Genomic DNA, 25272 nt, shown 5'->3' on the forward strand with positions numbered 1-25272 from the left:
CCAAATCTCCATGGAGACGTGTTCTGTAAGTCATCTACACCTTTGGTACATAATCGTGGAACCTCAGGAGAGCAGGAAGCACAGCTGTGACTGCCGTTACACCACTCTGAACAAGCACAGCATCAACCTGTATAGTCTGGTGTTCGCTCTATAAATAGCTATACAGTAGAGGTGCTGTGATGACACAAACTTTGCAATGTGCAGTGGGAAGAATATGTGGATGCAATGCAAGCTGTGAATGAAAATAACAACGCACGACGCTCAGTTTATCTTCAACATCTGTGAAGAAATTGATTTTATTTGATTTTCTGCATATAAATGCATGCCTACATGGTTAAACATCACACCCACACACTCAAACAGGCACGCACACATACACACATAACATCTCACCGGGTTAAAAACCATCACGGTCACCTACACAGTGCATACTGGGGAAATGTTAAACCAGCCTACTGTGCTTGACCGTCACATTTGAGTACACGGAACAGGGAAAACAGGAAATGAGGCTTAAAAGGTGAATTATTAAAATAAGCTTTCATTGGTCAACAGCAATTTTAACGTTGCATCCACATGAACAGACAAGAAAAGAGCTTAATGACCTAGAGTATTGCACTGTGCTACATACATACAGCTGTGCTTATATATTACAAACATCTGCATCAGCATAGAAAGATTCTAATGAAGGTAAAATGAGCTTTCCCTTTGTTTATTTAACATAAGGCCACTATGGTAGACCATGAGGACTAGATTATAAGTCTTGAAAAAAGAAAAAGACTCCTGCTTCTCTTTTCCAAATATGTAACAGAGTTTTTACAATACAAGTAGAAGTATTAACTTACCAATTGAATTACACTACTGCACACATTTAAACTCCATTACTCAACATGAGGCACAAGTGGAGATGATGATATTGTACTGTATGTATCTTTACCAACATGTACTGAAAGTCTTTTACCATCTAATCTAATTGAGTCTACATTTGGTCCTCACTCAACCAGTAATGATACATCAATTGTGTATAGCTAATGTAACAGACAGACAATACTGCTCCATTGATTTTCTTTTCTTTTGTTAAACTCTTATTGTACAAGGATTTACAAACAATGTGTTTCCTGGCCGGGTTCGTATCACATCTAGTCCCTGGCAAAGTATCTGCATGTTTCCATGTGGTTGGTTCTAAAAAGCAGCAGAACAGAGACCACATAATAAAATAAAATAAAAAATGTGGGTCTAATTTGTTGACATCGATCAACGACTTCAAGTTTCCATCTTGTCCTTTTTCACAGTAGGCGTTTTGCTGTACAAACCTATATTCACAAGCAGATTTTCTCACTCCTTATACAATGTAGGGGTTTTGCTGATGTGTGTTGACTCCCAAAATAGACACATGATAATAGAAAGTAACATGGTAACACATAAAAAAGGATGTTTACAACAGACTCACAAAAGCCCCTGAAAACTTTATTTTAAGTTTTAGGTCTGTAAAATTTAATATTCACAATTACATTTTTTTTTAATCCAAGTTGACTAAGAGTGTCTTTTTTGAAAACCCAGATTATCGAGTGTGTGGCTTCAATTTGAATTATAGTGACCGAACGCCAGATTCAGATTCAACTGGTGCACGGAGGAATGTGATATCACACTTTCTCGACTTCAAATCAGGCAGAGAAGTGACCTTAACGTCACTTTGGAATAAATCTGTGATGCTTTTTTCAGAGCCTTGGAGTCAAGCTATGACATATCCACTAAATAAAATGCATATGAATGGTAGCCATTTTTTGGAGTATCATACAATGCTTGAGCATGTAGTACATGCAAAATGCTCTCTAACATGTAAGCAAGTGTACATGTGATAAATGTGCTATGCAACTTAAAACAAAAGTTCTCATCCTGAATTCAAAGAATCTCTTCAGCAGTTCATTCAGGAAAGGAAGTGTACGCCACTGAGGAAATCACGCTCTTTCTCCTTTTCATAGCCAATCAGCATCAGGTCAGAGTGGTGACCTCCGGCTGAGCATAGTTTCCCGTGGCAGCAAGGATGTCTTTACAGCTCTCTGTCAGGAAACACAAAGGACAGAATGACAATGAAATATAGTGACTTAGCATAAAAAACACTGAAACTGACCCAAGCGAGTGTGCTATAACCTAAGAACAGCGGGGTCACCACCCTTCCCTCCATTATTAATTAATCCTAGGAAAGAAGCCCTAAATGTTGATACATATAATAGTAAAATTAAACGTATTTCTTGACTATTAAAATCTTTATTTTCAACAAGCAACAAATCAGTTAATATTTTAACTCTATTTCACAGACAAAAACAATACTTTTGTTTGAACTTCACATGTGAGCCAGATGTTTCACTGTGACCATCCGTGTTGTTAATGGAAACCTATTAGTGGGAATCATATCTGAGGAATCACTTGGGAATATTGCGTCTCACTTGAGCTTGTAAAACCTTCCTCTTCTCATCTGTATAGCTTCCTGCCACTTCCTCTTGCAGCACTTGAACTGTTTGCTACACTATTATGCACACAAACGGGTGGTTATCTCATCACAAATACACAAATACAATGTGCTTTTGAATCCCTGTGATGACCTTAGTCACTGCAACAGCACTGTCTTTTTTGCACGGTGGGTGACAATGTCCTGTTCCTGATAACCATCCAGGCATCTTCAGGCCTGCATCCATCTATCTATTCTTCTAATTACAGCCACACTGCCCTAGTGAAATATTAGATGTACCTTTATATCCTGTAACCCTGTAATTCACCAAAACATCTCCCTTTGCCACATAGCTCTAAAAAGCAACTTTCAAATGTTGGCTAACAACTGAGTTTTTTTATTTTTAATTCTGCACTGAGCACTACACACTGAGCACTTCTTGCAGATAATGTGCACTAAAATGTGTTGTGTACGTGTGATATAATCCACTGTAACAGACTGGGATATCATTATGTACATACTCACCAGATACCAGGCTAAGAATTGAATTACCCCCCCTCCTCTCTCTCACACACAGATTTGTATTAAGGTGTTCTGGCTTTTCTCAGCTTCCTATTGTTTTTTTCTCTGTGACCAGAATAGCGCTTATATGGTGATCTCATGAGCTGACCAGACAATTTTCCATTATTAGAAAGCTCAGTATGAAACCAAGGTCGGACAGTTTCACCCCATTTGTGTCATTTTCATTGTGTTTGTGAGGCTGTACATTTATATAGTGACAGATTACTTTGTCCCCTGAGTAAACCTGTCCACAAACATCACTTCTTCTCATTTAGGACAGATTTAATTGTGCATGCTTTTTTTTATTATATTTTATTTTGTTCGTATGACAACATGCCATTATAACTAGCACCAATTTACATCAACATCTTCAGGCAATGACAAGTTATTCAGGAACATTTCTGTATAATGACCTGTAAATACATGGGTGTACTCTCCTAGGAGAAAAGCTACCATAAGTGCCCCAGTTATGATAAACCCTGGTAGTGAAATAAACCTCAGCAAAGTGCAGGGTTTCAGCAAAACACCTTCAGCAATGTTGGACTGTTTGCACACAACTGTCAGGATGTTGACTGGATAGTGCTCAGGGTGTCAGGAATCAATCCACGGCTGCCAAATATAGAGCCTCTTCTCACAAGAGGCTTTTGGGTAGTTTGGAAAGCTCAGACATGAGATGCAGCGGTCATTCAAGCAGACAGAGATGGCAGGGTCACAGCAGAATTACAGGAACTTTGTCTCACCCTCACCCCCCATCTTCTGTTTAAGAATAATAGCATTGCATTCAAATGTGTAACTTACACGGTTATGTGTGCTGATGTGATCTAGAAGTCAATAAATAAATAAATAAACAATTCAAGTCATGATTTTCATCTTGTGTCTTTAACTGTATCATTTTTTCCTCACATGCTAAGCTTGGTACCCTGTGAACACTTGTGCACTAATCCTAACCCGAGTACTAACCGTGCACACAGAGAGATTGATGATGCAATTAGAGCTCAACTGATTTTCTATTGATCTGAGTGGTAAATAATGGGTGAAACAGGATTTACTCCCTTAGAGGTGAAAGACAGGTGTTTGAAGGGTCCTGCGAAACATTCGTTGTGCTGTTCATCTCTCTGTTCTTTTTGTTAGATCAACTATAAGCACAATTTATGATGATTATTGAAACTTTGCTACAAGTAACTACTAATGTTTTACATTTCTTAAACATTTGTGTTTTTGTGTGTAATTTTTTACAGGTATTCATATCTTGCCACACAATGCACACTCCATGTACTGTAGGTATGAAGTTTAGAATAGCTTATAAGCACCACTGAAAGCATCCTAGCACTCTGCATACTCAGAATCAGGAAAAAAAGACAAAACACTGTGTTCCTTTTAGCCTTGCTAGCAGCAGGAAACTGTGATGGCATTATCTGTAAATCACTCTGTCAATCAAACTCACACTTCAGGTAAGACAAAAACATTCATCCCACAACTATACAACATCTTTCCCAAAAAAATGGTAAAGATATTCATGTTCCCCTCAGGGCTAAATATTTTATAAAAGAAAAAAGAAAACATTGCTCCTCTTCTCATTTTTTTTCTCCTCAATCTGTGAATTATTCTTGTAGTATAAAACAAAAACATTAAATTCCCTTTAACTTTGTATTCTTCATGTATGTCATGGATCCTGGGCTGTTGCCTGAGCTTTGAATTTCTGTTTTGTACAGTCTTTGTTTAGCACATGTTTCCTACATGATTTCTTCAAGATCAGTTGTTCAATCCAGCCTTTCGGTTTCTTACTATTATTTTTGCTTTATTTTGCAATCTAGTTTCTGTTTGTCGGCATGGTTATAGTTTAACTTTAATTCCTGCCCCATGTCCCCTCATATCTTGTTGTTAAGCCTCTCTATGTCAGGCGTTTCCCATTTGTTACTTATTTTGGTAGCTGTTGTGTTCTTGATGTTGTGTCTTGTTCCTGCTTGACTTCCATTGTCTCATTATCTTTAAATAGCTTCAGCCGTGTTTAGTTCCCCACCTGTTTCCCCTTCCCTCGTTACCTCTTGCATATTTAAACTCTTTGATCTTTAGTAATTATACTTACTATCATAGCTAATTTATAATATAAGGTTTAATTTTAACATATAAGGTCATAATTTTACATATTAGCATAAAACCAGGAGTTACGTATGGATGCAAAAAATTGGTATTGGTATTGTTAAAATTTTAGCATGACGATGTTGAAAATAGTCAATTGTCAAGCTCTCCATATTTTAGAATAAACTGTGTAGAAAAATATACATGCATGTACTCCATAAGTGAAGTTAAGGCTAAAGCCAGCAAGGGGTAATGCTAGTCATTGCAAAGGAAAGTGGAATTGTTTGTGAAAATGATCCTACTTTTCTTTTGATTTTTTTTACCCCAGTTAACATTTTTCCAACAACTTTACTTTGTCAGTTGATGCTTTAACATATCTTGAATATGGCAACAGTGGTCCAATTTAGAGTAAAACAGATACTAAAGCGGGTTATGCTACCATAGAACTGGAAGTTATTTCTGTGTGAGTATGCAGTATCCCTCAGCTTGTCAGTCATATCCAACCCGCACTTATTTTTTCAAATAAGGTAGTGACAGCCAAAATGCTAAACTTGGAGCTTCATATCTGGCTCAAATGCAGCATGTACGTACTCACCAGTTTGAACGCTGGGGTTCTCTGAGGTTAGGAGGAAGCAGGTGCCCTCTTTCTTATTCTTGTCTCGGCCTCGGGAACACCGCAATGTCCACTTTTCGCTGGGGGACAGCGGCTGGGTCAAACTACAGCCTTCCTCATCTGAAAGGGCCACATTTGCATCCCCGTTCTGTTTGGAGTCTGGACAGGAAGACAAAAATACATGCCAACATAAATGGCAAAGTTGATACAGACCCGAGGGCCCACACAAAGGCAGACAGAGGTATATTACACAAAACTGGTATTTTTCTGTGATGAAATCCAATTTGACTCAGATGCTAGGAGAGGTAATTTAATCCCGGTACGTTGCTGTCATTGTGACTAAGTGCAGTTCATCTGTCAAGCAAACTCTGAAAAACCTACAAAGTACAAGACTTGAAACACGATAGCTCTTTGTACTACTACTACAGTGCAACATTGATACAGTGCAACTTAAGATTAAAAGGTCAGTTTTCATGGTTCACACATGATGCACAAGTTTGTCCTCCAACCTACTGCAAGTGAATGGATGGGGTTTTTTGGTGCTGCCAAGAACAATTTCAAGTAATAAAATAATCTCTCTAGACTGAAACACTTTTTTTGCCCCCACTACTTTTAGTGAGGGAACAAAGAGAACATTTGGCAGGAAGCATCTCCAGTGAAACCATGTTACTGCTTAAGGTTAAATAGTGTGTGCTTCAAAAACAAAACTGCCCCAGAAAACCTGAGCACGTGAAACACCGTCACCTGCATGGTAGCCACAAGAAATGGTTAGTGAGAAAACATGCCTTTGACATTTTAGAGAGTTTAAAAATTGTACTGTAGCCTCACCTGAGCGGTTCCTACTGATGTTCTCCTCAGGAGCCAGTGGACACGTGTCACTCTGAGTACTGTCTCTGTGCGAGTTTGTTTCTGACTTCCCAAATGAGGCTGAGTCAGTTGGAGCATCAGGGTTTGGGTTGTGCTTCTTCTTCTTTTTTGGCAGCTTCTGTTTTGCCATAGCCAGCGAGTAGTACATCCCAAAGTTATTGACGATGACGGGAACCGGCATAGCAATGGTCAGCACCCCAGCCAGTGCACAAAGCGCCCCTACCATCATGCCGAGCCACGTCTGTGGATACATGTCTCCATAGCCCAGTGTGGTCATAGTGACCACTGCCCACCAAAAGCTGATGGGGATATTCTTGAAGTGTGTGTGATTGCAGCCTGTGGGGTCATTAGGCTGGATTCCAATACGCTCAGCATAGTAAATCATGGTGGCAAAGATTAGCACACCTAGCGCCAAGAAGATAATAAGCAAGAGGAATTCATTGACACTAGCCCTCAACGTGTGACCCAGGACACGCAGGCCTACAAAGTGGCGCGTCAGCTTGAAAATCCGGAGGATTCGAACAAACCGGACCACACGGAGGAAGTTTAGCACATCATTGGCAGCTTTGGATGACAGACTTTTCAGAGCCAACTCCAGGTAGAATGGTAGAATGGCCACAAAGTCAATGATGTTGAGCATGTTTCTGATGAAGACTACTTTGTCTGGGCAGGATATTATGCGCACCAGAAATTCAAACGTGAACCAGACTACACAGATGCCCTCCACGGTGAAGAGGACTGGGTTGGTCACTATTTCGTTCCTTGTGATGTTCTTTGTCATGTTGCCCTGTACAACATGCTCCGTCCAGTTTTGCACTTCATAGAAGGCATCGTGGGTCTCCAGGCAGAATGTGGTGATCGACACCAGGATGAAGAAGAGAGAGGCAAGTGCAACTCCCTGGAGGAGAAAGATAATGACTGTTAATCAATACAATGTTATGTCAACCCACAATTAGTGAACAGCCAGTATAGGGTTTCTAAAGCTCAAACCACCATCTGCATGATGTGTCCATGCTAGAAACGAGTTTTCAATTAACACGATATATAATAAGACCTCTTTTATCTTCAAACTTCAAAGTTTAAAAAAAAGGATGTGCCAATCAACTCTCGTGTGTTGAAGGATTTTATTACTGGGGGAGGTAATGAGCGTCAGTTGACTGACAATAAGCAAACACTGTATTTATGTATCACTGGAAAACTTAACTCAGGCACAACAACTTAATGATTTAAGTTTGTTGTGACTGATCATTGCCCGTGAAGCGAGTTTCACATAGGAGGATAAAAATGAGCCCTCAGTATCCCCAACTATACTGACCGAATGCAAAAAAGCAGGGAAAAAAATAAAGAAAAAAACAATATGACACATACAAACAACCAAATTATATCTGGAATCATTTCCAGAGGAATATTTGTCCAGTCGCTTGACTAATGCAGCAGCAAGATAGCTGTGAATTAATAAAGTTAACATTTATACTCAAACAATTTCCCAAGTTTAACAAACGCAATTTTTTTAAACATGTCTCCATGTAAAATTTTGCCAAGTAAACTAAACCCGAATCCAAAACATTCACAATCATCCACTAATCATCTGTGTAACTGAGATCTGTGAAAGCAAAGGTCCTAATGAGTTCACGTATGGCTCGCTCATGCGCTTTCATAATTACTTACAAAGTGAATGTATTTTTTGAACCAAATGCAAGCACATGTTATGAATAGTTAAGCTCAAAAAAATAAAAGCTCACAGTTAGTCATCCAGTCCAAGTGAAACCCTCCCTCAGAAACATCAGACTCATTATTCTACCACTTTGCCTCCTCAGGGCATGCTATTTACCTGTCAGGAAATAATGGTTCAGATTGTCTTCTACAGCTCTACTTAGTAGGTGGCATTTTCTTTATGCTTATTTGAAAATGCTCTTTGTCTGTGGGAGAGCGAGGACAATGTTCTCAGAGAAAACAGACCAATTTAACACCAATTACTTTCCATGAACGTATAGATTGAACCATGCTGACAGAAAACGTGATTCTAATAATGCTGGCTGAGACGGGCACAAACAGCAGGGGGCGATAATACAGTAACAACACCACTATCTGCAAAAATAATATGAACAGTCTTTAACATATCATTTTATTTATTTATTTTTTACAACACAAATCACTCTATGACTCACAAAGGAAATAGAAAGGGAAAAACAAGCAGAGTGTCCTGATGCAAAACAGAGAGGAGAGAGTGCTGAACGCCTTACAGCCTCCACACGTGTTTTAGAGCATGTGTTCTGCATGCAAGCCTTCCCTTATATGAAAAATAGGGTCAAATAGCTTTTATGGTTGCTGACAGGCAAAATGAACAATGTGGCTCCACAGCATTCACCTGGTCCAGCACAATGGCTGTGCGCGTCTATGTTTGTGTTAACGCTGTGTGCTTACTCATACATGATACGTCTTTATTGTTTACTGATACCTGGGCAAATTGTAGTGCCTCTCCAGCCTTTCTAACCTTCCAGCTGGATAAATATGTAACTGGAACTTGCATGCACTTTGCCATTTTTTCTCCCTTGAGGGAATCTCACATATGAGTCAGCTAAATCACATGTGGAAAAGAACAAATACTGCACTGAAAGGCTCAATGGGGACATTAATTCACAGTGGAATTAGACTAAAACAATAAGAAGTGGACATCTGATGGAGTTGGAGTAAACTTGATACTGCACACTTAAAAAAAACAAACCCTAAATAGATAAATCAACACGCATAACACATATTGTGTAGCTTGTAGCCACTAAAACCTTTATATTTGTCCCTGTAGAACACTGAGGTGCTCACTGCTTTGATCCCCTGAGAAGATGACGACTGAGGCACAGGACTATTGGGAAGGAGGTAAAAGCAAAACTGTGCCCCAGGAGGTTCTCCTGCTCTGCAAGCACGTTTTTCCCAAACATCATCAGCACTAACAGTGCTCATTATGTGAGAGTCACATCGCAGATCGCAATGAGACAAAAATGATGTTTAAATATTATTTTCTTTTAGTGACTGTAACTAAGGGGTGTAACCATGTCAACATAGACTCCAATAATAAAAGCTTTTAATTTCTAGAGGACATTAATTAAGCGCTAATTTATCTCCATTTTTTGTATCTAGAACACAGACATGCATACTCATATAAAATATATTTTCAATGTGTCGTCTCTTCAGTGCTTTCCTATTAGAAAGCTTTTGCAGACAAGGGCTAGATATGCAGCCGGCACCAAATAATTAAGCTTCTCTGAAGACCCGGCCACTTTTACAGCACCTCATTTTCCAGGCTCAATTAATAAAACATGGTGCCAGCATTTCATCAACCCCCTCTGGACTTCAAAGTCCCAATGTCCCAGTCCCTCTTCACGTGCTGTATGAGGGTCTCAAATGTTAACCCTGAAAGGTGGAGCTCCGTGTAAACACCAGACGAAACCTGTTATAGGACAACAGCGCAAGAACTGATTATAGGTATATGTGTCAAGATAAAAAGGCCTAATAATTTTTGATACCAACACCATAATTGATAAAGCTGAAAAATACTCCAATATCTATACATTTGCCGGAGCTAAAAGTAGCTTTTCAGATGCTGCTAGTTTGTTTGAATGTCTCATAAAAGGCTCTCACTAGTCATCTCTTTTCATCTGTCAGCAGTGAATTATATCAAGAGGATGTTGGAGTGGTGGTGTTTGTGGTAGCTCAACCAAATTTAACCCCTGGCTTCCCGCCTGAATACAAAGTTAGCTTTGCATAATGGAAAGGCAACAGAGCTGACTCCAGTTTCTTTAGTGGGGGGTAGAAAACTTGCACAAGATGTATGCTTTGTAATTACACATTTACACAAGCTGCTGTACAATAACTCTACCTAAATACAGCAGAATACCAAACTGAATAATATCCAATCGATCTAACTGTAAGTAAACGAGAGTAACAGGGCTTCCAAACCATAAGCCCAAGTTGGACATTATTATGTTAACTACTTGTTTTAGGCGTGGCAGCAGAGCTGCACACATTAGCCACATATTCATCTAATGACCTGTCAAGTCTGCTTATGCTCTGTAAACCCATTCAGTCCATTCTGGTTCCAATCCACTCTTTCTTCACCCCCATCCATTTACCTTATCTCATTGCTCTCTATTCCCATCCATTCATCTTTTCTTCCCTCCTCTCATCTCCTCGTATTCAATCATGGGCATCCCTCTCTTCTCTTTCTTTTTCCAGGTACTCTCTGGGGGCCGTAATCAGCTCAGGTGACACAACACCTGCCCCCATATTGAGCCTCCTCCTGCCATTAACTCCAACAACTTCCTCCTCCTACGTTAATTCCCTTCATCCATCCATCCATCCTCAACATTCAATACTTTGTCATTTCACAAAAACCTTTAATCACACATTGTTAGTATAATTGAGTGAGGAGTAGAAGACCATTATTTGTAATGAGGAAAGAGGCTGCACTCTCCCAAGCAGCTGTGGAAGTCATAATGGAACAAACTACGCAGAATTTCCACCAGGTTGTACAGCAAATGTCTAACTGACTAAAGACAGGCGTTGTGACAGTGAAAATTTAAAGATCCTTTCGAGATCTGTTGGAAGGATCTGCTTTGAATAATAGCTGCTGTCTGATGGTTTCATAAAAGTTCAATTACCTGGTCATAAATTCTTAAAACTACATCTACGTCTCTTCCCTCACTGAAAGACCCAGAATATATAATGTGCAAAGCTCTTCTCAAAATAAGAAGCAGACAGACTTAACTACATATTCATTACTTCCATGCTAATTAATCTTTTGTGATATCTATCTATAGATATATATAGATTCTAGATGCTATTCTTTATTTAATCTGAGGGTAGAAAACACACATCACGCATCAGCTACTGTATCAGGTCATTCCTGAGTTCTGAAATTTGTTCCTTTATGCACATTTTCATGCCGCACAGTGTTACCAAAGACATCTTCTACCCAGCAGTAGAATTTAAAATCTGTATGTGTCAAACTGCAGGTACAAACTAATCACCACAGTGAAACTCCATCATTAACACCAATCATCACGCTTTTAAGTGTGGAGGTAGTTTCATTTTGTGTGACTCTAAATTCACGTTAAAGCACAGAAATATTCAGATGACACAGAAGCATTAATACATCTTGTTGGTGCCATTCCTGAACCTGTTGAAGAGGGGAAAAATTCTTCCTCCTTACTTATCCTCACTTGCAACAGGGTTTTAAAATAAAATAATGTTTCATCATTAGTCAGATCCAAATGTTGGCTGCACACATCTACTGATAATCTATTTTTTCCAAGTACCATTAATTATTCTGGTGAGTATAAATAAAGCACGCTCTGGAACGGTTTGCAGCCGAGTGTGAAGCAGCGGGAATGAGGATCAGCACCTCCAAATCTGAGGCCATGGTTCTCATCCGGAAAAGGGTGGAGTGCCCACTCCGGGTCGGGGACGAGTTCCTGCCCCAAGTGGAGGAGTTCAAGTATCTCGGGGTCTTGTTCGCGAGTGATGGGAGAAGGAAGCCGGAGATCGACAGACGGATTGGTGCTGCGGCAGCAGTGATGCGGACGCTGCACCGGTCCGTCGTGGTGGAGAGGGAGCTGAGTGTAAAAGCGAAGCTCTCAATTTACCGGTCGATCTACGTCCCTACCCTCACCTATGGCCACGAGCTGTGGGTAGTGACTGAAAGAACGAGATCGCGGATACAAGCGGCAGAAATGAGCTTCCTCCAAAGGGTGGCTGGCCATCCGGGAGGGGCTCAGAGTAGAGCCGCTGCTCCTCCACATCAAAAGGAGCCAGCTGAGGTGGTTCGGGCATCTGACAAGGATGCCTCCTGGGCGCCTCCTGGGGTTGGTGTTCCGGGCATGTCCCACCGGGAGGAGGCCCCGGGGCAGACCCAGGACACGCTGGAGAGATTATATCTGGCCTGGGAACACCTTGGTGTTCCCCCGGATAAGCTGGAGGAGGTGGCTGGGGAGAGGGAGTTCTGGGCTTCTCTGCTTAGGCTGCTGCCCCCGCGACCCGGCCCCGGATAAAGCGGATGAAGATGGATGGATGGAGTATAAATAAACATTTTTCTTACAGCTGAGGAAATGGTTGGACTTTTGGCTTTGAAAAAAAAATCTAACCAAACAGAAAGTGCTCCTGTGGTATAACAACAGATCAGCAGTCACTTTGAGTCCTGTGGTTGTTCAGGAGCTTGTGATGAGCTTAAAAGGGTCTGACAGCAGTCAGTTTATTCAAATGCCAAACAGTTTATCCCACAACTAAACAGAGCTGGGTACTGCAGCCAGAAGCACCTCTACAGGGAAGAATCTCAGGGGGCCTGACACACGCAGTGACAGCTACTCTTCTCATAAAATACTCAGTGTAAAGAGCGCAATCACATGACACAGCCTGACTTTACAGCTCTGTGCATGTGCATCATGGCACATTCACCTGGGTTAAAGTGAAGTCTACGATGTGATATTTCTGTTATTTCTATACATCCATGTAGGTGACTGTTTATCTCGGTCAGTAAAGCTTCCAGTATTTAAATGTATGTGTATAGTTTACTTAAGAGCTGACATGACATCACGTTTGTAGTCCAGTAACAGATACTCAACGCAACACAGTCACCTTGTTGGAGTGATTGCCATAAGGACTCTTTACAGCCAAAGCACTGTGAGGCCAAGCGAGCTGTATGCCAGAGCTTTTTATTTTTCAGCTTCTATAATCTTGCTGGGGTTGAAAGCTGAGATCGAGACAATATTTAAGTAGCTTAATAGTTATTTGTCAATTTTGAATCTTTCCCAGTTATTTCTGGCCTGTCTGAAATACTTCCATTACCTGCTTCTTGTTTTGCCATAATGGGGATAAATTACATCTATTCATGGTACTTTTGCTCAATTTTAAACATATTTGTGCTTAAGTGCTTCTGTGTGATTCTGCCTGTTTCTGCCATTTGTATGAGCAGAAATGCTGCAATTTCTGATGACTTTTGCTGACATTTCACCTCTGACACTGTCCTTATACCACTGTTCAGATCAGGGATGTAACTGGTAATGACTGCAATCTGATGACAGCTGAGCTGCTGCCGTCTGCTGATCAAGGCCATACGATCTTACTCAAAGCTCCAATGGATAGTGACAGTTAGAGCCTTTTCAACCAACTGCAAGAATAAACGGACACTTCAGTTGTTATTGATATATTAATGTATCGATAACATCTATAGTGATATATTGTATTTGTAATAACTGGGTATACTTATATAAAGTAAACTTCTGATGCCACATATTACTATTTTCATACATGCAACTTTTACTTTATAGTCAAAACTTGTAGGAAAAAAGTAAGAATCTAAAAGTGTGACTTTATGTTGCTACATGAATTCAGTTTGAGGTTTTTTTTATTAATCTGCAGGAGCCAGCTGAGGTGGTTCAGGCATCTTATTAGGATGTTTGCTGGACGAGGTGTTCCAGACATGTCTTACTGGGTTGAGGTCCCAAGACACACTCGAGAGATGATGTGCCTCTGTTGGCCTGGGGTTGCCTTGGTGTTTCCCCACATGAGCTACATGAGGTGGCTAGGGAGAGGAAGGTCTTGGCTTCTCTGCTTATGCTGCTGTCCAACCCAGCCATGGATGGATGGATGGGATTTTTTCTTTGTCTCCTGCTGAGATCGCTTGACATCATTTGAGACATTTATTTTATTTTTTATTATTTTAAGGTGCTTTATTCATTTGAACTAAACAAGCCAAAAAACATTGAATACTATATCATCGCTTTGTATAGTTGATGCAGAACAGTGATTTGTAAAGACACATGCAGCAGGCACAGAGAACGTCACATTCATTTGGAGACATGTTTTGAATCAAATGGAGACCTTCTGTCTTTGGCTTGTGCGTTGGGTTGCCACTTGATCAACAGTTTGTTTCTAGGCTGATATATACAATAGATATTTATTATCTCTACTATTTTTTTTTTTTTACAACAAAGTGTGGTAGATCTGAGAACTGCAGAGCTGATAATGATTTGTGGATTGACCACTCATTCATTTAATGATATGGGGAAAAATATTAAGTAGTCTACAGCAACGGAGTAGAGAGACACATTTGAGGTTATTTAATACATAATCCGATATCAACAATCTAAACATGGAGCAAAGAGGATGCTGAGGATGCCCAAACCTGGATTGGATGGAGTTGACGTTTAAATGGAAGTTAATTTGTTTTTTTGTTTTTTTTTATGTGGTTCTCTTTTTACACCTGAGTGTAAAAAAAACTACCACTGACACGGGTATAGATGCATGCATATCATCTTTTCAGCCACCTTTCTCATAAGGGACATTTGTTGACTTTTGTAAACTTTAGACAACCAAAATGCCAAATTATGGGAGAGGGGACAAGAGGATAAAAATGTTGTTCAGTCCAATATAAAGCGAGACACCTGGTCACCCTTTTAATACTGCAGGTGCCAAAAAGACAATCCAAGGTCACTATGCGTGAGCGTCCAGACAGAGCAGAGGTCCCCAGAGGGGACAGCAGCCCGGTCCCAGCTGGGAAAAGCAGAACAAGGAGCCATAACATGACACACAACAGGCAGCAGGCTGTGCATAAGTGCACAGCAGCTGGAAAATCCTATCACAAGCATCACCTCCAGCTGTTGAACATTACACTCTGTTACTAATATGGACAGGCTATATGCAGAAACCAAAACAATGAGCCTTCTGAACAATCAGCAGCTCCAAAGGCAATGACAGCAGCTACTACCGAGGTTTTCTTAGAATTCATGTCACACTTGTTCACGTCTGCAAGCCGGGACGTGGATGAAATAATCTCCACTCCTCTCCCGGCTATCTGGAAAGGAGTGGTTCATTACCAGATATTTATAATTTACAGATTTATGGAACCAGAAATATTTCACAAGCTGGTAGCGAGCATGCATAAAATGAGACAAAAATTTTAAGGAGATCTAAGGGGCAGTTCTAACATTTATTCCCAAATCAATTAAAAGGGGCATTACGTCACCTTCAGTTTTAACTACCATTCATTTCTGATCAGGGTGTGTTAGCAGGGACACAACATAAGATTAGTGACACGTTGCCTCCTCCACAAAACAGAATATACTTAATAAGGAGGTGGAGAGATCTGCATGGACAAAATCAACCAGTGTTGTAACATCTAGCAACAAGTCACAAACAGCCAGCACCTACTCTGTGAACACTCGAAACATGTGGATAGCATCAGTTGTCTCAATACAAATCTCAACCTCTGGCATTGCACATCTGATGCCAAATACTCCACCAAACGTCTTCCTTCTATTTACAACCACCGACACACTACATCTCCAGCCAGCTGAAGAATATGGGATGTGGTTGAAAGCTCTGGCACTGACCTTTGAGCAAAGACAATCCTGTTCGTATCTTAAAATATTGACTGAAGTAATTCCTGACAGCTGAAATTAAAAAAGAAAAAAAAACTGCACATATATTTGATGTCAGGATTTCAAAAAAATAGTGCAAAGTCAAGCCTTTCAAATGTCAGAATGCATGAAAATAATCAATCAAACCCTTTCAAGTGTCCTCTAATAGCAGCCAGTGAAAAGGAGCCTTTGGCAGATGTATGAAATGTGCAGATGTATTAAGTTAAAAGTGTTATATCAATGCGGCATTCAAATGGCTTTTAAAAATAAAAATAAATCTGCATCAATAAATGAAAAAAAAAATAAAGAAACATGATATTTTCAGTAATGCATATTTATTTATTTATTTATTTGTCTGCAAAACAAAGTCTGCAACTGTGTGCAGGCATCCCAGACACTGAACTGTTTTCAGCAAACAGCTGAGAACTGAGCAGAGTAAACAACCAGTATAATCACACAGGATTATACCTCTTTCACTGAGACCGGTGGCTGTTAGAAAGTCTCCTTAACAAGGCTGTGCTGCTTTGATGATGTGCGAAAAATCAAATCCTGTGTTCAGTTCACAGAGCAGCCAGGAGAGAGGTGTTGTCATTGTGAAAGCTGATCCCAGAAAGGTTAGTGTTTCACTCAGAACACACCTATATTATTTGTCAGCAGTGCATCGAACTCTGGATGTATTTCATAACCAGTAATGTGCAAAGCTGTGATCATCAAGCTGTGATGTGATCGATAGTTAGTTCAATATCAATATAGTTTCAATTAATTTATATAGCATGAAAACACAAAAACAATCTCCTCATGGGGGCTTTAAAAAAAACTGAGTCATGGTATGTAATCTAGTTTAATGTCACTCATTAAAAATATATATCTATATGTATATCTGAGATAAAATTCAATCATTCAAACAGGAAACTCAAAATGCAGCAGACTTCAAGAATCCCACATCAGTCTGTCGCTTGGTTTACTGATATTAATTGATTTTTGCCTCTCTGTGGGAGAAAAATGCAATGCTCTTTTCTGTGGGAAAGACAGCTTTAATTGTTCACCACAGATTAAAAATGTGTAGCCCATTACCACAGCGGTAATTAATTATAGTCAACAAGCCTGGGGAACTAATGAAATATTGCATTATGGAAGAAAGCGCTAGTCTAAACTTAATGCTGATGTCAAGTCTAACTGTCACATGTCACAAAAAGAAAAAGGATTGCAAAGAGATGTTTCCTCAGAGCCTCTTTATAGATGATATAGAGACTCTCTGGATATAAAATCCTATTATGAAGCCTCCAGATGAGCTTTTTTTTAGTTATCTTAGATTTTTTTGAAATCAGACATCACAAGCCAGCGACCGACTGATAGTTAAACTGAGGGACATGATGCAAGTTCATAGGCAAAGAACTGTGTGTCAGTGACACAGGAACACAAACCCTGTCATTGTCTATCTGCACACTCATTGGGGACCACAGAAAAATAAATTCCATAATGTAAGACTTTAAGCTATGAAGTCATCGGGATGGTTTCAATGCTAAAAGAAATGAGAAAAAAATGCAGGTTTAAGGCACTTTAATGCTGACCTCACTTTTCAAACCCAGAGGCTACATCCATATTTTATAAAGTCTATGCTTTGCCCTCTGTTGGTTGGTTTATGCAGCCAAGTGGGCAGCAGCACATTTAGACCCATATTTTTTCATCAGCAGACACAACTCACCTCCCAATGGACTGTGGAGAAGATCAGCAATCTTTAATACAGATACAGACAATGATGAAATAATATAACATCAACATGACCTATTTTCTGTACTTTCACCAAAAACAGCAACAGAAATGTGTTATTTATTAGAGGTTGTTGAAAGTATTTAAACCTATTTGTTTAATTCCACTTTAAACTGACAGACTGAACAATTTAGGACGAGCTTGTGTCTAAACATAGCCTGTATACAGTGGGTAAAATAAGTATTGAAAAAATCACCAAATTTCTAAGTTAATATATTTCTAAAGGTGCCACTGACATGAAAATCTCACCAACTATCTAGTCCACACATACAAAGAAATGAATCCATAGATGCCCATAGTTTATGTGTAATAATGAGAAATGATACAGGGAAAAAGTATTGAACATGCTTTCTGAAACGTATTCAATACTTTGTCACAAGCCTTTGCTGGTGATGACAGCTTCCTGTATGGAGGAACTAGTCACATGCATTTCTCAGGTACGATTTTGGTCCATTCTTAGAATCCCTTTGGTGAGAATTTCATGTCAATGGCACCTTTAGAAATGTATTTAATTATAAAATTGGTGATGTGTTTAATAGTTATTGTATATTAGTATGTATAAAAGATGGACATAGCCACCATGAAACCCCATAATGATTTGTGCATTCTGATTTTAGCCTCTGTTGTTGTTAGGATTTTTTGTTTGGGGCTTCTTCTTTTTTTTAAAGAGAACATGACCATTTTTAGATTCAAGGACGGGACTGATCAGCTAATGCCCGTACCATAGCCCGGCGGTCCCCAACCTTTTTTGCGCCACGGACCGGTTTATGCCCGACAATATTTTCACGGACCGGCCTTTAAGGTGTCGCGGATAAATACAACAAAATAAAACTAGTACCGGTACCGAAAAAAAGAAAATTTATTCATAACACACGTGAAAAGACCAAGGAAAACCGAGTAAACGATAAAAACGATAACAAAATAACGCTGAAAACTGATAAAAACCCTGAAAACCATACATTTCTCACATGAGCCTCAACTCTCGCGGCCCGGTACCAAACGACTCACGGACCGGTACCGGTCCGAGGCCCGGGGGTTGGGGACCGCTGCCATAGCCAGTATAAAACATGGATGTGACTTCAGAAAAATTAAGCCAATGCAGAAGTGCCGCAAGTTATATTCTATATGAAGACCAACAGATGATGATAGCTGTGATTACAAAAAGATTTCTGGTCCTATATAACTGTATGGGACAACAGTTTTCCATCGTAACATCTGTAAAGATTTTCCTGCCATGTTTTTGGGCTCAGCCACTCATTTTCAGTTACACTGACTGAAATCTACTTTAAAAATCGTGGTCATACCATGTTTCAAAATCAAGGGGTCATCTGTGTGCCTGAAACTGCGCGCTCATCCACTAATGCCCTTTCAACCACAAGATCTTAAGGAGCGTGCAGTTTCACAGTCAGACCTGCCTCTCCTCACCGCATCCAATTATTTGCAACAAACCTAGCACATTCTGGAGTCATAGTTTGAATGGTGACCGACTTGTATCGGACTGTGAAAAGTGTGGCACAACCCATAAATGGGGACAGTTTGACCTTTGACCCTCAACACAATCAATTTTTTTTTTGTTTTTCCCCCCAAACAGAGAACTTTGTCCATGCTAGCCATTATAAAGAATGCATGTTTAACACACTGGCTTCACTTATTAGGACAAGTTCATCACATACATTCGATGTAACCAACAGATCAACAGTTCAATAGTGCAGAAAAAAATATCTGCAATTTTATGTACATATGAATAAGTATTAGCTACTTTCAGCTGCTCCCTTGTCACTACTTGTTACCACAGTAGCTCCACACGTTTGATCTGGCAGTTTTACACCTTTCCTGATGCAACCGCAAAGATGATTTGTGTCTTCAGCTGGAATAGAAGCAGTGACCTTTCATTCGCCAAGCGAATGTGTAATCCACCACGCTATGGAGCCACTTTAATGTGAGTGTAAACACTCTGAAAATTAGACCTGAGAGTAAACACCTAGCAAAGCTGCTACGCTCAATGGGGTAGCCCTATAAGATCACGTGGTGTCTTTGATGGTGCTAACATAAAGAGCCACATACAGGTGGCTACTTTTCTTCAGTAAATTGAGTTGAAAACAGAAGCTGAGAAGAACCTGAGGAGAAATTCTTTCTTGGTCTAACATAAACTGGAGATGCATAAAATGTATAGTAGCGCATTCTTCTGGGCTCTATAAAATGTTCCCAAGGGACTGCACTCTGTGAACTCGCAGTATAGTGGCCTCATGTGCTCGCTTTAAAAGAGCTGCATCTCCAGTCTTGGTTGATCCCAAAGAGGATGTGGCTTACATGATGGACAGATTAACTTCCCTCCAGCTTTTAGGAATCACATTACCTGAGATGAGCTTAGAGGCTCTCTGAAATAAAAAGGCCATAAAGGTAATGTGAGTCCCTCAAAATGCAGCCCCACATCCTTTCAGAAAGCATGCTCTCAGAATGCACACAGAGTAAACATACATATATGAAGTGGCTGGAACGGAAATGGATAAAGAGGATCTTATCCATTTCCATTATCTGCCTCCCTTCTGCAATATTTCAGAAAGCTTCACATGTAGATCTTTCACAAAACTTCACAAATCCTAATTGATTAATTTACAAATATTCAGCGGTGAGAGACAGACGTGATTAACTGGCAGGCACAGCGCAGGTCATCTTCAGACGACACCGACGCAGTGGCAGCTGTGACTCAGAGATGTGGGCTCCTCAACAGCGACAGCCTGCGAATGCCACCTGGACGAGAAGCTAAAATAAACACTATTTGTAGTGTCGCTGGCGTGCAGCGGGAACATTATTCTTCGACAATGCTGTGAGAGTGTTTGAACAGACTATTCAACTGCACAAACAGACAAATAGAAATTAGAGTTAGCATGAGCCCCTCTCCTTCCTGAGCTAAATGTATTTTTCTTTCTGCCCGATGAAAGCTCCTGGCCTTTTGCCGAAAAAACTCTTGCAAATGATACTCGCTTTCATGTTTACTTCAATAAGCATCCTGCTTTTGTTGCTGAGCCATTAGCTATAGCATGCTTTCAAAACGTTTACAGCAGGATGATACCCCCCGTGGAAAGATGGGAACCTTTTTTTTTATAAACCAAATCTGATAAATAACTGAGATCTCTGTTTTTTGGGGTTGTTTTTTTTTTTTTTTTTTAATTGATATCATGCAGATCTTTGCATAAAACCTTACTCACATGTCACTTAGCATTATGAAGTTGGCAAAAGCACAGTTAAGTTTCTTTAAAAAAAAATTTAACAAATGATTAGCTTTTTTTTTTTTTTTTAGCTTTTTAGCTTTTTTTTATAGCACTAGTGTAAGTACAGCAGATGTCCATCTACTGATTAATACGGTGTGATTTATGGTACACGGGTCTATGCTTCTGCAGCCTTTTAAACACTCATCTTTCTGAGCACCTTTTGAGTGCAAACCTTGAATAGGATGTGTGGGAACACTTCACCGGCTCTGTATTCCTGTCATGAAACAGCATTTTTGCTATTTTCAGTATTTTGCCACAATTTCGTAACGTATATTTAGGGGAGGAAAAAAAAACGTTATTCACATGATTGAAAGAGATGTTTAGTCTCTCAGAGAAAATTCAGGTATTGAAATGCATTTTAGAAAAAAATGAATTTCTTGTACAGATCAATACATAAATATGTAATGTTTTATAGCTATTAACAGCACAACAAATGTGTGGAGAGCACAGTAAAAGGTTTGGATCCTGAAGAGCTCAGGTCCTTAAAAAATCCACAGTACTTAGCATCGCTTTTTCACAGTGAGGCATCATGAAGCTTTTTGTGCGTTGTTTTTAAAACGTAAAATGTTTAACTCATGGATTTTCATATGCTCTGCAGCTTTGACTGATGTAGAGATCTTACTTTTTAACAGATCCCAGCACTTCCTAACTTCCAAATACTGCAGTCTGTTTCAATTTCTTTTTGTTTCTTCATATGATATCTAACAGAGGCAGACCTCGAGGTCTAACTGACCAACCACATTATTATGTACACTTTGCTTTGACTGCCTGCACTGCCTTTTTTGCCTTCAGAATCACTTTAATTCTTCGTGGCATAGATTTAAACAAGGTCCTGGAAACATTGCTCAGAGGTTTTGGTCCATATTGACATGACAGCTTCACACAGCTGCTCCACATTTGTCTGCTGCACATCCATGATGTGAATTTCCTGTTCTACCACAACCCAAAGGTGCACTGTTGGATTGAGATCTGGTGACTGCGGGGGTCATTTGAGTACAGTGGATTTATTGCCATGTTCAAGAAACCAGTTTGAGATGATCTGAGCTTTGCGACATGGTGTGTTATCTTTGCTCGAAGCAGCCATCAGACGATGGGTACACTGTGGACACCACGAGAAGCAGCCTGAACTCATGATACAAGGCAGGAGAGATCCGTGCTTTCATGTTGTTTATGCCAAATTTGGAACCTACCATCTAAATGTCACAGTATAGATTAAGGCTTGCTAGATTGGGCAACATTTATTCTGTTTTATATTCATCAATGTTAGTGATCCTGTGTGAACTGTAGCCTTAGTTTCTTGTTCATAGCTAACAGGAGTAGCACCCGGTGTGGTCTTCTGCTGATGTAACCTACCTGCCTTCAGGTTTGATGAGTCTTGCATTCAGATACGCTTTTCTGCTTAATTTGGTTGTAAGGAGTGCTTATTTGAGTTACTGTTGCCTTCCTATCAGCTTGAAGTAATCTGGCTATTCTCCTTTGACTTCTGACAACAACTCAGAGAAGTGACTGGATAGACTGTCTTTTTCATGTCATTCTCTAAATCATAAAAATGGTTGTGTAGGGAAGCAGGTCATCTTTACCATGTTTTCATGCTTAAATGCACTGAGTTGCTGTGAAATAGCTGAATAGTGTATGTGTCTAAAATCTTAGTAGATGTCTGTCTTGGACTAAAGCAAAAACACTACAGCATTCTCATATATAACTGTCTCAAAAGACCTAAAAGGCATACCAAAGGACTCTCCCACCCTCAGTGAAGTTCTGAAAGACATATTTTCATTTGCTTTTTGCAGCTTTGGATGTTTGGGTTTTTTTTGTTAAATGTGTGATCATTTTAACTCAGTGGGGTTCAAACAGTTTCTTAAATGAACTCACGACTACACAGACTCCTGCGCTGTATGGTGTAAAAACTGCAGTGTAAGATAATAAGAAATGCTTCTTAAAAGTATAAGCAGCTAACTGTAGCTGTCAAATAAAGAGTGTTTGAATGATGGGCTAAAAAGATTTTTTCTTTGTGTATTGTAGTAGATGTATAGAGTAGCAAAACAGAGAAAACATGTACTGAAGAACAATGCTAGAGCAGATGTTACATGCTGAATTTGGCTGCAAGACTTTGCTCCAAGCCAGATGGGATTGGCTCCAGCTGCTCTACCAGCCTGAATTGGAGAAGTGGAAGACAACGGATGGATGTACTATAAAGCCTGACTTCATAGCACAGAAAACTCTCCAAGGTCAGACTCTTAGCACACTTTTTGACACAAAAGAGAGCTTTCTACATACTTTTGTCAATTTATTATTTCAATCTATTCAAAACTTGTCAAACAAAAAGAATATTAATCTCTAAACTATCATTTATAATTAACTTGTAATTGTGTAAGACTAGTGGTTGCATAATGTTCCTTTTAATCCTGATGTTCAACTAAAAAACTATATTTTTAACAGTCAGTGAAACTAATGTAAAGATATAAACTTTGGCCTGAAAACTGTCATGTCCTAAAAACAGACAGAGAAGGCGCAGACTGGATAAATGCAGACAGCTACAGCCACGTTACAGTTTACAGGTCTGTAGCTGCATCAGTAGCTGCTGCAGCCTGACTGGCTGACACCTGTTGGTTTGGACAACATGTGCGCCTTTTTTCCTAGTTGGAATGACACAGCGGGCTTTTGCGGACGCACTCTGACATGTGGCCGTTGAAGGGCCGCCTGCTGAACTCACCCTGGCTGCTCTAGATGAATACGGGTCGTCAAACAACGCCCAGATCTTTGGCTGCCAAACTTCGCGGCAGCCTCTCGACCTGTCGGGGACGTCTTCGATGCCGAACCTCCTCGGCATCTCTCTCTCGTCGTCGGTGTCTTCTGGGTCGGGCGGTTCAAATATCTCCAGGGCCTCCTCCGCGTCCCGGTGCTGCCGGTAGGTCATCCAGCAGCATGGCTCCACGTCAGTCTCGTCTATACCCCAAAACGCCAGCTCTTCCTCGAATAGAGGCCCGCAGACGTCAGCCGGGCAGTGCAGCTTGCCTGTCCGGTAATAGTTGAGCACGTACGCAAAGATGCCGGGGTGTCTGTCGAAGAAGAACTCGGTGGCACTCGGGGACGCAATGTCTGAGTCGGAGCTGACCTGCGACTCCGAGTCTGCTAGCCATGCCAGGCGCGTCCCCGGCAGGGTCCTGAGGGTGCTCTTGTAGGTCTCGTGTCGAGTGCCGCCTACGTTAATAATAATTTTATCCGAGTCTTCCCCTCTGGCCATGTCTTCCTTCAGACATGATTTAGACGGAGGTTTGTTGCCTGACTTGCGTCCTCGGTAAGACGAAACACAAACCGAGCTTATCATTTAGAGCAGACCTACTGGCTGTTCGCCCCTGGTTCAAACTGTTGTCCACTGGGAAAAAAAATCAGAAAATTAAAGCAAAGTGAGCCTTCATTTCACACCCATGTGGCTCGTTTATTGCTGATTGTTAAGGTGCATAGTAATGGTAAAGCGCGATGAAAACCACCTGTAACAAAACTCAGTCTGGAGGCTGAAAAAAGCAAAACGCGGGTGGTGGAACTCGATCGGTGTTTGTAAACGTTTTAGTCGAATAGATTGGACAAGGTGTTTTGAGTTGTTGCCTCCAGATGTTATACTTAATTCCTGTCCACGGGCGCAAAGATGTTGGACTTATTTCCCGTCCACGAAGACATATTATTGCCAGGAAAAAAAAGAATATTGGCTTTTACGCATGGTATTTCCTATAGGAGAAAACGCTAAGTCAGAAAATATGTGACGATCATCCCCCCCTTTTTTAAAAAACAAAAAAATATCCAAATTCTGCAGCGCCAAAATCAAATCCACAACTAATATTGGCAACTTTTCTCGTCCCTGCTCGTGATTTGGAAGTCAGAGATTGATCCACCGGTCCAGTCCATCTAATCATGCAGTGAAAGATTTGACTGATTTTTCCTCCTCAGATTTGGTCGTCCCGCGTGCCAGATGTGGGGTTGTTTTCCAGCTGAGATCTGTTGCTTCTCCACAAGTACCCTATATCTTCCCCTAGCGACACAGCCCGGTTGGATGGTGCGCTCAACTGCCTCAGCAGTTTAACCCTTTGTTTGCCGAAGCCTGGCGCACTATTGAACCACTCCCTCTAATTAGACCGAGAGGATGGACTGGTGGTGAGGTGTGCATCTTTGTGTTTGCGCGTGTGCGTGAGAATGAAACTCGGTTTAATTAAGCCCGTTTACGCTTTGCAGCCTTTATTGTACATTTTCAGCTCTGAG

General features: G+C 40.4%; 1 protein-coding gene across 1 annotated transcript; it reads right to left on the reverse strand.

The window, feature by feature from the left end:
* Nucleotides 1-260: 260 nt before the first annotated feature.
* kcnc4 (potassium voltage-gated channel, Shaw-related subfamily, member 4) lies at nt 261-25163 on the reverse strand. The gene is made up of 4 exons (XM_084916037.1): nt 23732-25163; nt 6528-7464; nt 5682-5858; nt 261-2057 (listed from the first exon to the last, which is right to left on the reverse strand). The coding sequence occupies exons 1-4, from the start codon at nt 24344-24346 to the stop codon at nt 1990-1992; spliced, it is 1797 nt and encodes a 598-aa protein (XP_084772163.1). The 5' UTR covers nt 24347-25163; the 3' UTR covers nt 261-1989.
* Between the last annotated feature and the right edge of the window lie 109 nt (nt 25164-25272).

The sequence above is a fragment of the Perissodus microlepis genome, chromosome 20 (assembly GCF_051167445.1).
Source record: "Perissodus microlepis isolate ML-2025 ecotype Zambia chromosome 20, ASM5116744v1, whole genome shotgun sequence".
NCBI classification, from domain to species: Eukaryota; Metazoa; Chordata; class Actinopteri; order Cichliformes; family Cichlidae; genus Perissodus; species Perissodus microlepis.

Coding starts and splice junctions, on each gene's coding strand:
- kcnc4 (XM_084916037.1), bottom strand. CDS start 24,346: ATGATAAGCTCGGTTTGTGTTTCGTCTTACCGAGGACGCAAGTCAGGC. Junction 7,465..23,731: donor ATTCATCTAGAGCAGCCAGG/GTGAGTTCAGCA, acceptor TTTCTCCTCCAG/GGAGTTGCACTTGCCTCTCT. Junction 5,859..6,527: donor CATCAGTAGGAACCGCTCAG/GTGAGGCTACAG, acceptor CTTCCTGTCCAG/ACTCCAAACAGAACGGGGAT.